Source organism: Momordica charantia, assembly GCF_013281855.1.
Source record: "Momordica charantia cultivar OHB3-1 chromosome 9 unlocalized genomic scaffold, Mcharantia_2.0 BLBB01000009.1, whole genome shotgun sequence".
Classification (NCBI taxonomy): domain Eukaryota; kingdom Viridiplantae; phylum Streptophyta; class Magnoliopsida; order Cucurbitales; family Cucurbitaceae; genus Momordica; species Momordica charantia.
Genome location: NW_028275167.1, coordinates 10968875 through 10986162, shown reverse-complemented (window position 1 = coordinate 10986162; position 17288 = coordinate 10968875). Strand labels below are relative to the sequence as shown.

Below are 17288 nucleotides of genomic sequence, written 5' to 3'. Positions count from 1 at the left end.
TATCGCTCGCCATTCAAAAGAAAAGAAAATGAGACAGATGTCACGCACCTCATGATCAAATCTACCCATGGCCGAGCAAAGCCCATACAAACCATCATTTGTTCAAGGAAACACCACTCCACACGGTCGTAGACCTTACTCATATCAAGCTTCAAAGTTGTCCACCTCACCGATTCGGAGCGTCTGTTCCGAATAGAATGCACACACTCGTACCCAAGATCGCATTATACACTACACATCTGCTAGGAACAAACGCACCTTGATTGCTTGAGATAACAGATTTATAATTATATTTTGAGTATATATATACATTTTATAATTATAGGGTAAATATTCTAACCTTCAACTCATAGAAAATATATATATTTTTTCCCTGATGGTTGAGTCATATTTAAGTTGTAATGCATTACATATATGAATTCAATAGGTATTAAATATTTGGCTTTTAACTTTTTTTTTCTTTTTGAGAAGCATATATTACAAACTTTAAAAATATGCTCAAAATATGCTCATGTTCGATATGTTATATTAATGTTATGTAGCAAGAGTGACGAATCTAGAATTCTATGTTAAAGGGGCACACATACATATAAACGTAATGCAAAAATATCAATTTTATATTAGAACTTGACGACGTGTATCAATTTGTACGTAGGGATGGCAAAAAAGCCTGCGGGACCCGATCCCCGTAAGTACCCGACCCAATCGGGTTGGGGAATTCTTGGTTTGACCAGGGACGAGGTCAAACTGGGGATTTCAATTGATGTTGGGGTCCCAACAAGGACAGGGTGGGGATGAGGGGAGGATTCCCCGCCTCGTCCCTGTCCCCGTGGCGTTTAATATTTTATTACTTTTTTTATTTTTTTATATAATAATATTAATATATATTAATTTTATAAATACTTTTTATTTTTTTTTTAAAAAAAACCTCAAGCTAAAAGCCCATCTAGCCCATCTAGCTTTTGTTCACTTAATAACAAAAATTAATTTAAAAATTTTAAAAATATATTTATAATGGGACGGGGCAGGGATGGGGAAAAATTTTCCAATTGAGGATGGGGATGACCCCTCATCCCCGTCCCGTTGCCATCTCGTTACAATTGGATAATGTTAAATTTTCACCTTGAACTTTAAAATGTGACAAAATTTATTATTGGATAGATTTTCATTTGAAAATTTCTAAGAAAAAATAATCTCATGTGTCAAACGAATTAGAAAATACATGCATTTTTGGTATGAAAATAATTGACATCAGAATTATTCTAAATTTGTAAGTTTTGACAGAGTTATCTGAGCATTAAACCCAAATAATTTGAGAAAGTTGATTCTCATTAAATTGGTAAATTTTAAAAATCAATGATTTTTATCTGAAATTGAACTCACGGCCCTCGGAGGTATATGCCGCGGATGGCTTTTGCTCGGTAAGTTAAGTTGATATTGGCAACTTTTATTTCGTTAAATCCCTTGTTTTAAGATTCATATTTTCGTACCACCAACGAACGAGTCACCTAAATCACCCGAAAGAAAACCGATGAGTGATGATGACTGGTGCTTTCTTTTTATTAGTTAGTTCGATCGATCATACGCATTTTGGCGTTGGACAATAAATTCACTTAATTCAGTAAGCTTGCTCTCTAAAACTGCCATGGATTCAGAGACTCCAAAAACCCTAGATTCAGAGACTCCCTCTTCTTCTTCTTCTTCTTCTTCTTCTTCAAACTATGGCGATTGGAAGCAGCGCATCTTTTTTCCCACCCTTCTCGCAGGTCTGTATCCGTTTTCTTAAACTCTCTTATTATTCATTTTCATAGTCTTCCTATCCGACAAAGCTTAGAACGTGTTGGATCTCAAGCTTCAAGATTCTTTATCAATAAAATTTTTTAACTTCGAGTTTTTATCTCTAGAAACACCTGAAAACTCATCCATTATATATACTTTTTGCCTACAGGGTTTGTTGGGGGAGGAGCTGGGCTAGTGTCCAAGTATCGGAAAGTTCATGGCCTGGCGAACATTTCTGCAACATATGCTGCAAATTTATCCATTGTCACTGCTTGCTACTGTGGTAAGTTTTCATTTCAATGTTCAAAAGTTTTTGCTTATGAAAGATTTTATTGTAATTGGAGTCGTTGAATGTTATTTTAATTAGGAAATTGAACCAATCAGAGCATTCTTTCATTTCATTGAGCATTCTTTCAATGATACATTCCTTTCCTGGATCGAGGATTCAGCATGTTATTAGCTCGGTTTATTTAATTTGTAATTGGGTGATCCAAATATGTTACACGCTTTTGGAATTTGGGGACGTAGATTTCACAACCCATGACATAGAAGGACGTGGTTCCTCAAAATGATTGCAATCATGGACTATGAATTTTTGAAGAAACCTCAACGAGGAGGAAATTTAGGAATTGTCATCATTATCAGCTTGACTGTCCTCATTTTTACTCCATCAAATAGAGCTGATTTGTGGCTATGGAACCTAGAAAAACTTGGCAGCTTCTCAGCAAAATTTTTGACTCAAAACCTTCCACCATGTTCGGTTTACATATGATCTTTTTGAATCAAGGCCACGTATACATTTTTTTTTTTTTGATAAGAAATGAAGTAAGTATATTGATAGAAGATAACAGCTTAGAGGTTGAGGGATGAGAAATCAAGATTTGGAAGGCCACGCATACAAAAAGTCAAGTTTTTAATATGGGAATTAAGTCACTCATGCCTCAATACTTTTGACAAGCTGCAAAGATGATGCCCCTGGTGGCCTATTTCTCCTTTTTGGTGCTGCTTGTGCAAAGCTAGTTCTGAATCACAATTTCATATTTTCATGGATTGTCCCTTCTCTACAGTGATTTGGAAGCATTTGTTATCCATTTTTTGCTGGGTGACGGTTTTACCGAAGAATACAAGAGATTGGTTGGCTTCAATTTTCCTTTATCAGCCCTTCAAACACGAAAAAGAAATCCTTTGGCAACACCACAAAAGAGCATATATTTGGTCCATTTGGAGATAGAGAAACTCTATGCTTTTTAAGGACAAGGAAAGTTATCCACAATACTTGATTGATTATATTTCCTTTTTAGCTCTAACATGGTGTAAAAATGTTTTTCCTTTTAACAACTATGGCTTGAAGACTCTTATATCCCATTGAAGAAGTTTTTTTGTAACTTCATTGGATAGGGTTTGATCCTTTTGTATAATTTCGTATCATCAGTAAAATTGTTTCCTATCCAAAAAAAAAAAAAAGGATTGCTATCAAATTTTAATTTGAATAACAAATTCTTCTATTTAATATTTGCAACTAATGTTTTCAAGTTGCACCCAAACGTTTGCTTTTGATGCAAGGCCACACGAGGCGTGCCTTGCAGGAAGCAATGACGAGTGCTTTCAACATGGTGTCGCCGTTGTGTACCATTATGTGTCCTGCACCATTGTTGAATAATGGTGATGTGAACTCCTCAGAGAGAATAGCTGGCGGACGGATGAAGCCATGAAGGCAGAGAGTTCTAAGTAAAAATAACAAAAATAAACTACTGGTCATTCTTGACAAAACCCATACGAACATCCTTGATTTCCTACTCACCTGTCTCACCATTGAAGATTGAGACATAAGACAAAAGTGCGGCAGGACTCTTCTTTTAACCATTGTTCAACTATCCTCAATTCCTTCTCAAAATTTCCACAATTTATTCTTTAGGTTGATTTAGATTTAGAGAGGTGTGATAGCTTCTTTTTCCTTCAATTGAAATCAACCATTTCCACTTTGTTTTCTTTTTCATGATTGACGATTCTCACGAGGACAGCAGGCTCTGTTTTTCAATTCCTTTCCTCATTTCTTCTTATTCTTCTTATTCTTCTCTTATTTTATAGTTTAATTTAAGTAATGTCTCTTTTACGTTCTTCCTTCTTTTTAAGCATCACTGTTTTTTTCCCTTAACCATAAATGTCTTTTTTTTAAATAATAAAATTTCTTCCCTTTTGTTTTTGTTTCTTTGTTTTTTATATTTTAACTTTTCTTATTTTATTTGGAACTAGCAGAACTTGGTTTTTGTATGTGAATAACATTTTGATGTATTTGATCTTTAAGGCTTTATATAATTATTAATTTATATATATGAATTAACTTCATATATGAATTTATTTATTATACACCCCACTTCACTCAACACCCAAGTCTTCTCTTTTTGTCTCTTGCCTTAAGGGCAATCAAGAGACTTGTCAATTGTCAATTGTCACCACCTTGCGCAGTTGCGCTTAGAAAACTGTAGTTATACTTATGGTAACATTTCTTTAGAGACTTGGAATAAAGATGTAGATACTTCTTGCAAATATCTCTACGTTAAGGCTTGTGGATTGAGATGTATACCACGTATATCTTTAAGGTATTCTAGTGGATTCTTTCATCATATAGATTTATTTGGATTATGGATTCACCGAACCTCCTATGGATTGAGGGTCACTGTTTGCTAAAATTTGTTAATAGTTTTTTACCTCTCTCCTACATCAATTTTGTATTGTAGGAAAGGTAGATTCAGCCACAATATAATATCTGGTGCTATTTATTCAATACTTTGTTCTAGATCTCATTTATGGTTGATTTCTGTTATTATGCCATAATTTATGATTTTCAACAGTTGGGGGTTTGGGGCAGCTTTTTTCAAGCAGAATATTGCTTTTCCAGGATTGTCCATATCTACTGTTACCGCAGAATTTGCTTGTGCTGTTGTTTTTTTTAATGAATGTCTGTTCCTATAAATTAAGGTTGTTGAAAATAGTGCTCTCAGAAATAATAGAAGTCTTCGTTTTCTTTGTTAAAAAACTGTAATAGTTCTGTTTCCAAAAATGACAAATACAATGAATGAAAAAATATCTAAGCTTGACAATATTTAATGCAGAAATCAAGAAAACTGTTTTTACTTTTGAGGTACAATTCAGATAATATGAAGGATTTTGAAAACCTTTTGACGTTCTTTTTGTATCTCCAGATTTTATTTTTTTGCACAAAATATTTTTCTTTTCTCTAAACAAGTCAATAAATATAATGATTTTGATTAGTATAATAAACTATCTTCTGAATTATATGATTTAAACTTCTGAAAATTATTCTTTTTGAAAAATGAATAAAAAAATGTAGCTTAAATTAAACTACATATATAAACATTCATTATTTATTTCATATTATCAATGAAAACATGTTTCTTACCCAAAATAAAAAAAAAACATTCATTATTTATTTAATAGAGTATTCAAAATATTATACACCTTTTAAATTTTTACATTTTAAAAATAATATATGATGCTCGAAGCTAAGTGAATTTGTAGGTTTTAGAAAATGAAAAATAAAACTTGCTTGTAACATTTTTGTAAACTCGTTTTCTGGTTAATTATTTAATTTAATGTTATGGGTAAAATAGATGAATAATTCTAGTTAGATAAGAAGCAGATTTGTGTTTTGAGTTATGTCACTTAAACCATAATCCATTTAGATTTTCTTTTCTTGACAAATATCACAGTAAGACTTCATATAAACTCGATAAGGTCATTTTGATCGAGAGAAATGCAAGAATCTTCCAAGGAAAGGAAAGACCAGCCGAAGCACTCTCAGAATTATCTTTTTCGTAGCTTTTTACTGGTGTAAAAATTTACCTCCCTTTTTCAACTATACTTTAAACTCCCTTATATCCAAAGAGAAGTTTTTTGTATTCCCTTTGGGAGTGTTTCTTACCCGTTTTTATTTCATTTATCAATGAAAATGTTTTCTATAAAAAAAAAGTGAAAAGATAAAAAAAAAATCTGAGTTAGACTACTTCTAGTGAGACCTGAATTGGAATATTAAATCTCAATTCATATAATTGTATAAGCATATTTTTGTTATCACAAACTAGTTTCAGCTTTCAAGTAAAGATTTCTCAAGATTCAAGTTAAACCGTTGTGAACTTGATGTTATTTTGAAATTGATGGGAAATTATAAAGAAAATGTCTCATTTTAATCACAACGTAGTATCTTTTGCTGTTCATCATGGGTAGGTGTACTAAAAGTTCTCTTTACGTCTCTTTTTCTCATTACCACTTTGTAAATTGAACAGGAGCACGCGAGTTTGTTAGAGTTTATCGAAAGTCAGAACCCGATGATCTTATGAACTCTGCAATAGCTGGGTTTGGTACCGGAGCTATTCTTGGACGCCTTCAAGGTTAGTTAATTTCACATCCCTTCCTCTCACACCAACAGAAGCAAGTCTGTTATTTCAACTTGTTTCTGTAATTCTTGTTATAGAAATTGTGCATATAATCATTGGTTACTTGAAATTGTGGAGAGTTTCTGGATGAGTTATCACACAAGTCTAGTTATGTTTTTGTTTCTTGTTATGAATTGGTTTCTTGGACAGGAACGAATTGGAGAAAGGTAAAAGGATGATATTTTATTTTTCTGTAAATGTTTGTGGAGAATTTTTCTACTGACCTGAGTGACTAAGATCTCGAGGAAGGGTCTTATCTAGGTTGAACTAGAACTGGTTGAGATTCATAGGCAACACATCATGTATTTGGGTCCTTCACCCTTGGATAGAGGTGCAAGGAAAAACCGACAAAGCCGATTAAATCATTAAAACTGACTGAAACCGACACTGAATCGGTTTTGGTGCAGTTTGCTTTTCGGGTTCAAGTTGGTTCAAGGTTAAAATCGAAAGTAATCGGTTTGGCTCGGTTTTTACTTGCCTAACTGATTGCATGCTGAACCGAACTGAGTGTGTGGGAGCCTGCAAGAAAAAAATTATGCTGCTTCATGTCAATCTATTATTCCATTCACAACGTGGGCAAGTCCTCAAGCCATGTCAATCTATTCAAAACTAGCCCCTCTCATGCGTGAAAATCTCTTCCCAAATAGCCAAATTCCAAAAAAATCTCTTAAAAAATGTTGTCGAACCAAATCCCAAAACATAGAAAATATGCACCCTGTCAAATATCAAATCCGAAAAGTGAAATCTAGTTGTCTCATTCCTCAATTCGTGAAATCCCAGAGGTGAGGTATCTGAATCGTTCTTGTCATCTCCCGTAATCAGTGAAATCTCAGAGGTGAGATCTTCGAATCGTGAAATCGTCGTCTGTGAAATCCTAGAGGTGAGATCTCTAATCGTTTAAATCTCGTCATCTCCTTCCTCAATCGACTCCTCTATCTATGAATCCTAGAGTTAGATCTCTGCATTGTAAAATCTCGTTGTCTCGTTCCTTGATCTGTGAAATTTGAGGTGAGATCTCTAAATTGTGAAATCTCGTCGTCTCCTTCCTCGATCCATGTAATGTCGAGGTGAGATCTCTGCATGGTCAAATCTCGTCATCTTCTTCCTTGACTCATTCCTTCCTTAATTAGTTACAATTATGGAAAAAAACGCTGCCCAATTTTGAGGTCTTTTTTAACAACCAAGTTCTAGAGATTGATTGGCAAAGAAAGAAAAATAGAAAAAAAGGCTGTTGAACAAATCTAATGTGGCAAAAATTGACCCACACCTGCAAAAAAAAAAAGGGACTTCACCCGTACAAATTGACACAAACTCTTGTGGCTATATCATTGATCAGCTGAATGGGTAAACGCCAAATCGAACTGACAATGGTTCAACCGTGTGGCTTTTGTCAGTTGGGTGGTTCGATTTGGTTTTAATTATTTTATTAAAAAATTATCGGCTCAGTTTTGATTCAGCCTCCAAACCCAGCCAAATTGAACCAATTACACCCCTGCCGTTGGAGCAAGATAATTCTATCCACAAGCACCATAGAACAATTAAGAAACCCACTTGCCACAAAAACCAACCCTTGTCATGGAATGGAAGGTGACGAAGAACCCGTTTCTCGTGTCTGAGCCTTGGGGCGGGCACAGGTGTCCCTGGGTATAGGGGAGCAAAGATCCAACTCCCAGTTATAAAAAAGAAAAAGGTGATGAAGAACCTCTCTTGACATTTAGGCTCTTGCTTAGTTTTCATGTTTTCCTTTGGATTTCGGTGCCCAAAACCATTTGTAATTACTCATTAGGTTTGATCTTGTTAGATTGGAGCCCGTTCTTTTAGTTTGACTCCTTTTTGTTTGGCTATTTTTTAGATGCCCTTTTGTATTATTTCATTCATGAAGTTCTTTTTTTATTCCAAAAAAAGAAAAAAAGATAATGCTTGTTAAGTATCTTGTCCACTTGTTCCATGATCGGAACCCTAACCATTATAAATTGGAAAATAAAGGATAGAAGATTACAATAATCTCTTAGCACTTCAAGAGGCCAAGAACTTTCCTTCTCAAGGATTATCTCCTCAAGCTTAAACCACATTGAATCATTGCCTACCTCCCTCTCTTTCTCCTCACTATATTTATAACAACTCTCCTTAACAACTTCCCTATCTAATTATTAGCCTACTCTTGCTATTCTACTAAGAACTCTTAATACCCTTAAAAGACATTGTTAACACTACCCTGCCCTTGAAACACACCTTGCCCTCAAGGTGTGGTTAAACAAAAATAAATATACCTTTTTTAACCCCAACAAAATTAGAAACCTAGCCATATAACAAACCCTAGTTGAATTTGCTGTTTTGATTGGTATGCGATGGACAGCGACGGGCGATGTGTGCAGATTACAGTGGGTTGTGTGGTAGGTGGTGGTGGCCAGTGGCATGTGGCAAGGTGCGCCAGATGGTGGCGACGGTGTGCAAGTTTGCGGGGCAGTGGCGGTGCCAGATGGTGGCCAACACTTAAGTAGGCAGACGTATGACGATGACAATAACCGATGGTCGGCAGCGCATGCAAACACAATAATGACAGTGGCAGCGTAGGGTTGGTGTGGCGACAGTTTGTGACAGAAGGGTGATGGCTGACGATTGACGACAATAGTGGGTGCCCCAAGTCGTGGACGACAGCGAGTGCAGAAAAGGTAGACGGCAACAACAGGTTGCTTGATGGGGAATTTGTCGTTTAGATGAAGTTTCCCATTGATGGCCAGGGATTTCTGTTATCATGGGTAGGGTTATGTTACGGGTTGGATTTTAGGTTTAAAATTGAGGTTAACCAGCCCCAAAGCCAATCTTGTATCCCACCTTGTAGAATACTTATTTGCCTTAAGGAGTGGGTCTTTGCATATTTAATTTTAGCCCATTCCCCTTGCCTTCTTCAACTGCTGCAATATTAGGGCAGCAAACACATGCAGCTTCTCTTCTCTCCTTCGGCATTTTAGGACGTAGGCGGCGCCATTCTTGTAGCTTCGACCACTCATGCATTTGCTGGTGATGTCATCCATCAGTCTTGTCTCCTTTTTCTTTCATTTTCGTCATGACTTTCCACTTTTCCCCGAGCTTTAGGATTACTAAAACCTCTTCCCCTCCAAGTTTTTGTTGCTTGCAATGGAACCAAACATGACTGACCTCCCTTAAGAAATCCAACCTCCATCGCAACACTTATCTTCCCAGTTCTCTTGCGCCCAATCTTCGAATTTCGCCCGGACTATAAGCTATTCTTCTTTCCATAGTATTCGAACCTTCCTTCTGGATATTCGTTCCCTCTTCTCTTTCTGCCGCTTCTTCATCAAAAAACCACCGTGCAAATCTGATCCTATCTGGAATCTTGTTGTTCCTTATTTTGTCATATGATTTCTCCTTCATTCTTCTTTTTGAACCTCCTTTATTGGGTTTGATGCCTTCTTTTTTTTTTTTTTGTAGCCTCCTCATACTCTGGTTGAGGACAGTTCTTCTCGTCTGGTCTCAAGAAATCCCTACACGAAAAGTATTTCCATAACCTCAATTGATTTTCCATCATGCTCTAGTCGGCGTTCTTCGGTATGGTCGCCGCCTTCTAGCCACTCTTGCCCTTGCATCTGACAACCCACTGACTTTAGGATGGATTTCTTCGCAGTTAATCCTTCCCTATATGATGCCTCTTTTTCCACTCCAATCGGCTTTGCTATGCACTTCACAAGCCTGTTTTGTATTTTTTTGAGTATTCGAAGCACTTCCTTTGAATGTTCCATCATTTCCATCAACAATCTCTATACCTCCAGCACTGACTCAAATGCAAGAACCATGGCCAGAATCGATGCTCTGGTACCACTTGATAGGAACCAAATAACTATTAATAGATTGAAAAATAAAAGGATAGAAGATTACAATGATGCTCTGATGCCACTTGATAGGAGCCAAATAACTATAATAGATTAAAAAATAAAAGGATAGAAGATTACAATAATCCCTTAGCACTTCGAGAGGCCAACTACCTTTTTCCTCGCTATATTTATAACAACCCCCTTAACAACTTCCCTATCTAATTACTAACCTATCCTTACTATTCTACTAATAGCCCCAAATACCTTTAGAAGCCATTCCTAACTTTCTATTAACAAAATTTAATTGTTTTTTTTTATAAGAAACAGAAAGATTGTATTCAAAATCAAGAGGAGCCCAAAACAATGGCAGAAAAACAGCCTAGTGGAGCAGCAGAGGGTCGAGGGAACCCTCCCCAAGGGGACTATACAATCAAGGAATTCCAGCTCTGTAGAATCAAGAGGAAACCATAGTTACAAAAAACTTTCTTATGAATCGAAGTCCATCGAAGCCCACCAAGAAGCTGTATGCTTTGTATTCACACTAAAAGAGTCAAAATAGGCCTCTTTCTCTTCAAAAAGTCTATAGTTCCATTCCTTCCATAGCAGCCATAGAAGTGCTCTAGTAGCACAATTCCAGAAAACATATGCTTTTCCTTTTAGCATTGAGCCACCAAAACCTTCCGCTAAAAAAGCATCAATTCTCTTTGGAACGCAGAGGGCGAGGTCTAGGAGAGATGCCACATAGTTCCAAGCCCTTGTTGCAAAGGTACAATGAAGGAAGAGGTGGTCCACCATTTTTGCACTCTTAACACATTCTGCAAACTGAAGGGGAGAGGGTCCAATGGGGTAACTTCCTTTGGGTTTTCTCGACGGTATTTATTCCCCTATAAAATAGAGTCCTAAGGAAAAACTTTACCTTCTTTGGGACCTTAAAATTCGAGATGAGGGAAGCAGGGGCTGTATTCAGCTTGGGGGAGGGGGGAAGCGATTGCAAGGAAGGCAGAATTCTCAGAAAAAGTACACTTGCTGTCTGAATTCCACCATAAAGAATCTCTACCTTGGCCAATAACCACACCTTCTAGTTTTCCAGTAAAAATCGCCCACCTCTCAAGCTCTCTACCAAAAAGATTCCTTCTCATTCCAATGTCCCAGGTCATGGCCTCTGAAATCCAACAATCTGCTATTGACTTTTCCTGGGTAGAAATGAAATACAAGTTCGGAAAAAATATAGACAATGGAGAAGAGTCAATCCAAAGTGTCTTCCCAGAATCTCACTGATTCCCCGAAGTAGACAAAATTTAATTGTTTGGTTGTGATGGAATGATATTTAGTTTTTTGGTGGATCATTTTTCTCTTTGGGCCAAAATGTGACTAATTTCATTGCTCTTAGACTTGTAGAGATGAAATGCTACAAATGAATTGTGATCTGTGCTGCAAAGGTTTGAATATTAGAATCTCCTGTATACAATTATATATTCTCTTTGACATGCTATGCTACTAGGTGGGCAGCTCGGCTCTGTTAGATACTCGTTGATGTTCACCGTCGTTGGGACAACATTCGATTATGCCACTCTCAAACTAAGACCCACTTTCAGAAGCTACAAGGAATCGGTATTCGAGGAAAGTCGTAATTGGATGAAATTACCGGAATGGTCCCCTATCCAAGTTCTTGATGAGGAAGCTTTGGCTGCTAAACAAGCTCGGGAGCAACAGCTGTATGCACAGAGGACACTTGGACAATTAAACAAAAAGGAACCTTGAGGTTTTTTTTCTTTTTTTGGCTTCTTTCTTATCAGTGAGATTATACCATACGGTGGGGATTATGATAATAAGAAGAGAATGCTAATATTTGTCAAAAAACGAAGGAAACAAAAATCTTGTTGCATGTTCTGCATTACATTTTTCTTCGTTGAAACAGTACAAATTATATTTATAATCTTAATGTTGCTCTAATTTTCGCTGCTTAATTCCATATTTTTTTCTTTATTTTATTTTAGTTGGAGAGTAAGATTAGGCTGAGGGATAGTAGTGAGATGGAGATTGATTAATATTCGGCCTAGTTTGAAATTATTGTAGCAGTGTAATGTCAACTTTGCTTATAGAAAAATCGAAATAAATTAGGGGATGTTTGGTTACCAGGATTTGCTAAGACAAATCAAAGTTTGTTCACAGTCTGCTTCAATATTTTATCATTATTATTTTGATTTATACCATCAATGAATTTAATTATGTTGCTTATATTGTTTAATTTTTTAAAAGATTATAACATATCATTACATTCCAACTTTATTTGTATTACCTTCTTCACTATAACTAAATGGAAGATCACTCAAAATAAATCAACTATCCAAATATATTGAGGATTAAAATATCCATAAAATATATTTACATATATACACTAATGATAAGATTTAGAGCTACTTATTCATTAATGGAAATGATTTTTATAAGTTTCTCGATTCTCATAATTATTCTGCAAAAACTAATAGCCAATATCGATATGTTATTTATATATTCATAAAATTGATTAGATTCGGCCATCTTCGTCGACATCCACATTTTAATACTTAATTAAACTGTTATTTCGATTCTTAACTAATTGAAAAGTATACGAGTAATAGAATTTAGACTGCAGTATCTTAAAAAATGTCACAACTTTTAAGTAAAAAAGAAGACACATTTTTGTTAGTGTATTTATATTAGAATTGATTTGGATTTCAAACTTTCGCTATATCTAAAAATACATAAATGCAGCAAAAAACTAACTTAACTGTCAACTGATAACAACAAACGAAGGAATATAAATAGATGATTTAATCATGGTGGGAATCACAATTCACAGAGTTGAAAAGCAGCAGAAGAAATTAATAGTTAGAAGCTGAAGATGTTAATCCCAGTTCGTTGCTTTACCTGCGGCAAGGTAATTTCCATTTTCTGTGTTATTTATGTTTAATTAATTAAAATCATCAATCTTTTTTTCTTTGCCAAATTATTGATTATTAGGTGATCGGAAATAGATGGGAAAGTTATCTTGATTTGCTTCGAGATGATAATGGTCTTGATGAAAGGTAATTGCTTTATGCAAACATTTCTCATTTATTTTCTTTACTTCAATTATTTATTTGCTTTCTATCTACCAATTATTATTATTATTATATGTATATGCTTTGAATTTTAGCAAGATCTTTGTTTTCTTTAATTTCTTTCTTCTTTTCTTGGGTCCTGATTTTGGACTCTTTAATTTTGTAAGTAAATTATTGTAGATTCAATTTATTATGTTTTGATTTGACTAATCAAAGAGATTATTTCATAGTGTTACGGGGAGTAAAAACGATTCTATGGTTTTTGAAAAATATTTAGGTATTGAGAAGTGAGATCCTATCTTACTGAGATTCGACAAATTTTTCTATTTTTAGTATTGGTGTCGGGCATGTATATGGTTCTTTTTATGGTCATCTATATAAGTTATTTGATTAATTAGTTCGAGTATAAATATTCTTATGAAAATTAATGATGTTATAATGTATCTATGTTTCTTTATTTGAATGGTAATATTCTAAATTTTTTTTATAGCGGTGTTTTGGATCGTCTAGGATTAGTCCGTTATTGTTGTAGGCAAATGCTCATCACGACAGTCAATTTCATTGAGAGGCTTCTTGAGTACAATCGTAAGACTCTCCCGCTATTCTGTTAAAGGTTTTCTAATTTGTTTTGTACATGAAATCGATCGCAAATGTACTTTATGATTCTTGTCAGATAATTTTTGCTTATAGGTTAGGCTTTATATAAACGTGTTATGAAGTCAAACCGATATTTAATACGTGTAACTATTTATCTAGGCTAAGGTTTGATACCGAATAACATGTAAATCTAACATAATTTAGAAAAAATATTAGAAAAAAATAGCAACTAAAAAACATTGGTAAATATAACAAAAATTAGAACACATGTAGATTAATAGAGTTTTTTTTTTTTTTTTTTTTTTTTTTTTTTTAGAGTTCAACAATGTGGGTATGCAGGTGCTCGAAGAATCATCGACTTTTAGAATATTAATAGGTGCTTTATCCATTTGAGTTGTGTTTGGATTGACTTATAGTAGGCCAATTCGAACATATTTCAAATTGGTAAAGCAACTATTGTCATCCCAAAAGCCGATAATTCGAACCCTACCTCTGCAATTGTTGAAAAAAACAAAAAAAAAAGATTAATTATCTACTTATATGAATAAATAAAAGTTAATAAATAATTAGTAAGTGATAAAAAAGTGCCTTTTTTATTTTTTATTTATTTTAATGTGCGAGAAGATTAAACTATAGGAATACAATTTGTAATTCAATTAGACTTGTTTTTCTTTTTTGTGTATTAAAATTTAAATAAAAATATACAAAAAAAAGGTACAACTTTTTAAGAGAGAGTCTAATATTTTTGCTACTTGGGTTATATTTAAGTTGTCAATTTAATTCGACCCTACTTGATTTTTATTTTTATTTTGTAATATTGAATCAAGATTTGAAACTTATAATTTATAAAAGGTTACTAACACCATAATAGTTGAATCATACTCTACCTAACGAGTTAACGACGCATTAATTAATTGGTTTGTTGTTACAAATTTTGTGTTGAAGGAAGATGGAAACTAGTTTCCTAACAAATGTGTAATATTCGAGAATGAAAATGACATTTTGAGGAAACAAAACACTAAATAAATACTCTCATATATATATGTGTGTTTCATTTGAAATGTTTTTGACATTTAAAATAGTGCTGCAAAAATAGGAAAAAATATTTATAATTAATTAAAAGTATGTTTAATTTTGAACTATTTTAAAAGTTATACCATATCATTCTTATCATTCTTATGTTTTATTGTAGCTAATTTCTTTATGAATGATGAAAATGATGAACAAGAAGAGAAGTGACACAATGGAGGATATTGTGTGGAGTGTACAAGAAAGCATACAGATTTCTGTTTTTATTTTTTATTTTTTTTATATTACGGAAAATTTGCAAAAATTCAGTTGTGTTGTGATCGATTGAGGTTCCTCCAAAGTAAACTTACAAAACTGTTGCAATTTTACTCCAAAATTATTACTTTGTCAGTGTTTTGGAGTTGGATACAATGCTTAGGAGTATAGTTTTAACCATGGTAAATTTTTAGGAAGTAATTCTTTGACTACTTTTGCTATTGATGGGTGCAATTTTAAAGATCAATTCTTTTGTTGCAATAAAATGAAAATACTTTATTAATATTGTGGGAGTTTTATGAAAAATTTCAGAGGATGAACTGCGCTCATGACATCGTTTTTCTTTTTTGTGTGATTTCTTTTTAAAAGGTTGAAGACTTGTTTGGTAGATAATTTGCTTATTTCAGATTCATTGAATTCTAGCAATTTTTTTTTTATTTTTATGTTTTTAGATTTTGAATCCAAAACTTTAAAATGTAGGGTTGTATTTAAAAAGATAAAAAACTTTGATTAATGAACTATTTCATGTTATAAACTCATTTTATTTTTTTTGTTAAAATTTAAATATTATAAATTATATAATAGTGTAAAATACTAATTCTAACAAATAAATAAATTAATAATATTTTAGATTAAAATAAATATTCAATCTATGCCATACTAATGTATTAAAATTAATTTGTTTATTTGAAATTGAAATTCAATTTTGAAATTTCTGTTTTCTCTCCTTCTGCTGACAAACTAGAACCATATTTACGAGAGCGAGTGAGATTAAATTTTCCAAAATCCACTATTCTAAATTGGGACGTCCTTCATTGTCGGCATTGTTATAATTTTGTCAGGAAAGATAAAATCCAAAGCCGGTATTGAAATGTCAAAGAAATATCGAGGTCTCGATTTTACAGAAATGCTGATGGAAATATTGATGTCGACAAATATTTTGGGAAAAATTACGGAAATTGTGAAAATTTATAAAAATTGTTTAAATTAGTAAAATTTTAACTGTAATTTAATTAGACTATAATCGATGACTTTTAACCATCATATCTAAAAATATAAGTAATATATTTATAGAAATATCGTTGTAGGTGAAAAAATGAAAATTGATAGAAAGTATTTGAATTAGTAAATTAAAGTCGAATCATTTGCTCAAAAATATTTTATTAATAATTTTTAATCAAACTCTAGTCTTTAATTGAACACGATATATATAAGATGAAATAATTGTAGAAAAATTTTGAAGTATGAAATATTATAATTTTAAAGTGGTGGAGATAGACGAAGTAAAACAATCAATTTAATACAACAAAGATGACATTGGAGTAGAGGTGTACAAAGTTGACCGACAAACCGCTCCGACCGACCGAACCTCAGAAAAATACCCTCTAAACCGATCGAAATCCGACATACATAGATTTAAAAAAAAAAAATTCAATTTCACACATTAATCGAGAAAATATTTATTTATTATTCTTTTATCCTTTTATACATTAACTTTCATTCTTCTATCCATCCATTTTTCAACCTTCCCTACTTTATCTCTATAATTTTTTTTCCATTTCTTTTTTATCTTTCCCTTTTCTTCTCCCTTCCATGTTTTAGATCTATTTTTTTCTCTCCATTTCCAATTGAGGTTTTCTTACCCTCTCCTCTTCTTTCCTCTTTTCTTCTGCCATTCTCAACTCTATCCCTTCTTTTTCCTCAATGAAAAGTTTGAGAAAAGTCTTGACAGCAATAATAATAAATGTTTTTTTTTGGTACATATGTCATATCCGTCTAGAGGTATGTGAAAGACACCAAATGCCAAAATAAAAAAATGTCGATTTGTCGAAAACGGACTGACTACCACATTCATCGTCAGAAGCAGTACCATATCAGTTGGTCGGTTTTCATTTTTGGAAACCGACTATATGTCAGTCGGCGGGGATTTCGACCGAAAAACCAACCGGACCGACCAATGTACACCCCTACATTGGAGGATCTAATGCACAATTTTGATATCTTTGATATATATTATAATAGTCCTTCTATATCATCTTAGACGCAAAAACCGAAAAAATGGAAGATAATTGTTCAATGTGCAGAATATAACTCATGTGATATAGTTTTATTATAGGACTCATGTTACAATTCACTTTTTTATAGTTTAAATTGATTTCTATAATTACCACATAGATATGAAATATTAGTTTATGTTGAGGGTAAAACGTGTGTCCGTCCCCAAGATATGGGGACCACACATGGATACACATCGTATG

General features: G+C 33.6%; 2 protein-coding genes across 2 annotated transcripts; both read left to right on the top strand.

The window, feature by feature from the left end:
• The first annotated feature begins 1462 nt into the window (after nt 1-1462).
• Nucleotides 1463-12033, top strand: LOC111023975 (Mitochondrial import inner membrane translocase subunit Tim17/Tim22/Tim23 family protein). The gene is made up of 4 exons (XM_022301520.2): nt 1463-1766; nt 1949-2062; nt 6084-6188; nt 11568-12033. The coding sequence occupies exons 1-4, from the start codon at nt 1646-1648 to the stop codon at nt 11825-11827; spliced, it is 600 nt and encodes a 199-aa protein (XP_022157212.1). The 5' UTR covers nt 1463-1645; the 3' UTR covers nt 11828-12033.
• Nucleotides 12034-12693: 660 nt separating this feature from the next.
• On the top strand, nt 12694-15207 carry LOC111023983 (DNA-directed RNA polymerases I, II, and III subunit RPABC5-like). Its single transcript, XM_022301528.2, has 4 exons — nt 12694-12986; nt 13070-13134; nt 13640-13734; nt 14939-15207. Exons 1-4 carry the CDS (start codon nt 12951-12953, stop codon nt 14983-14985), a joined length of 243 nt encoding a protein of 80 aa, XP_022157220.1. The 5' UTR covers nt 12694-12950; the 3' UTR covers nt 14986-15207.
• Nucleotides 15208-17288: the final 2081 nt, after the last annotated feature.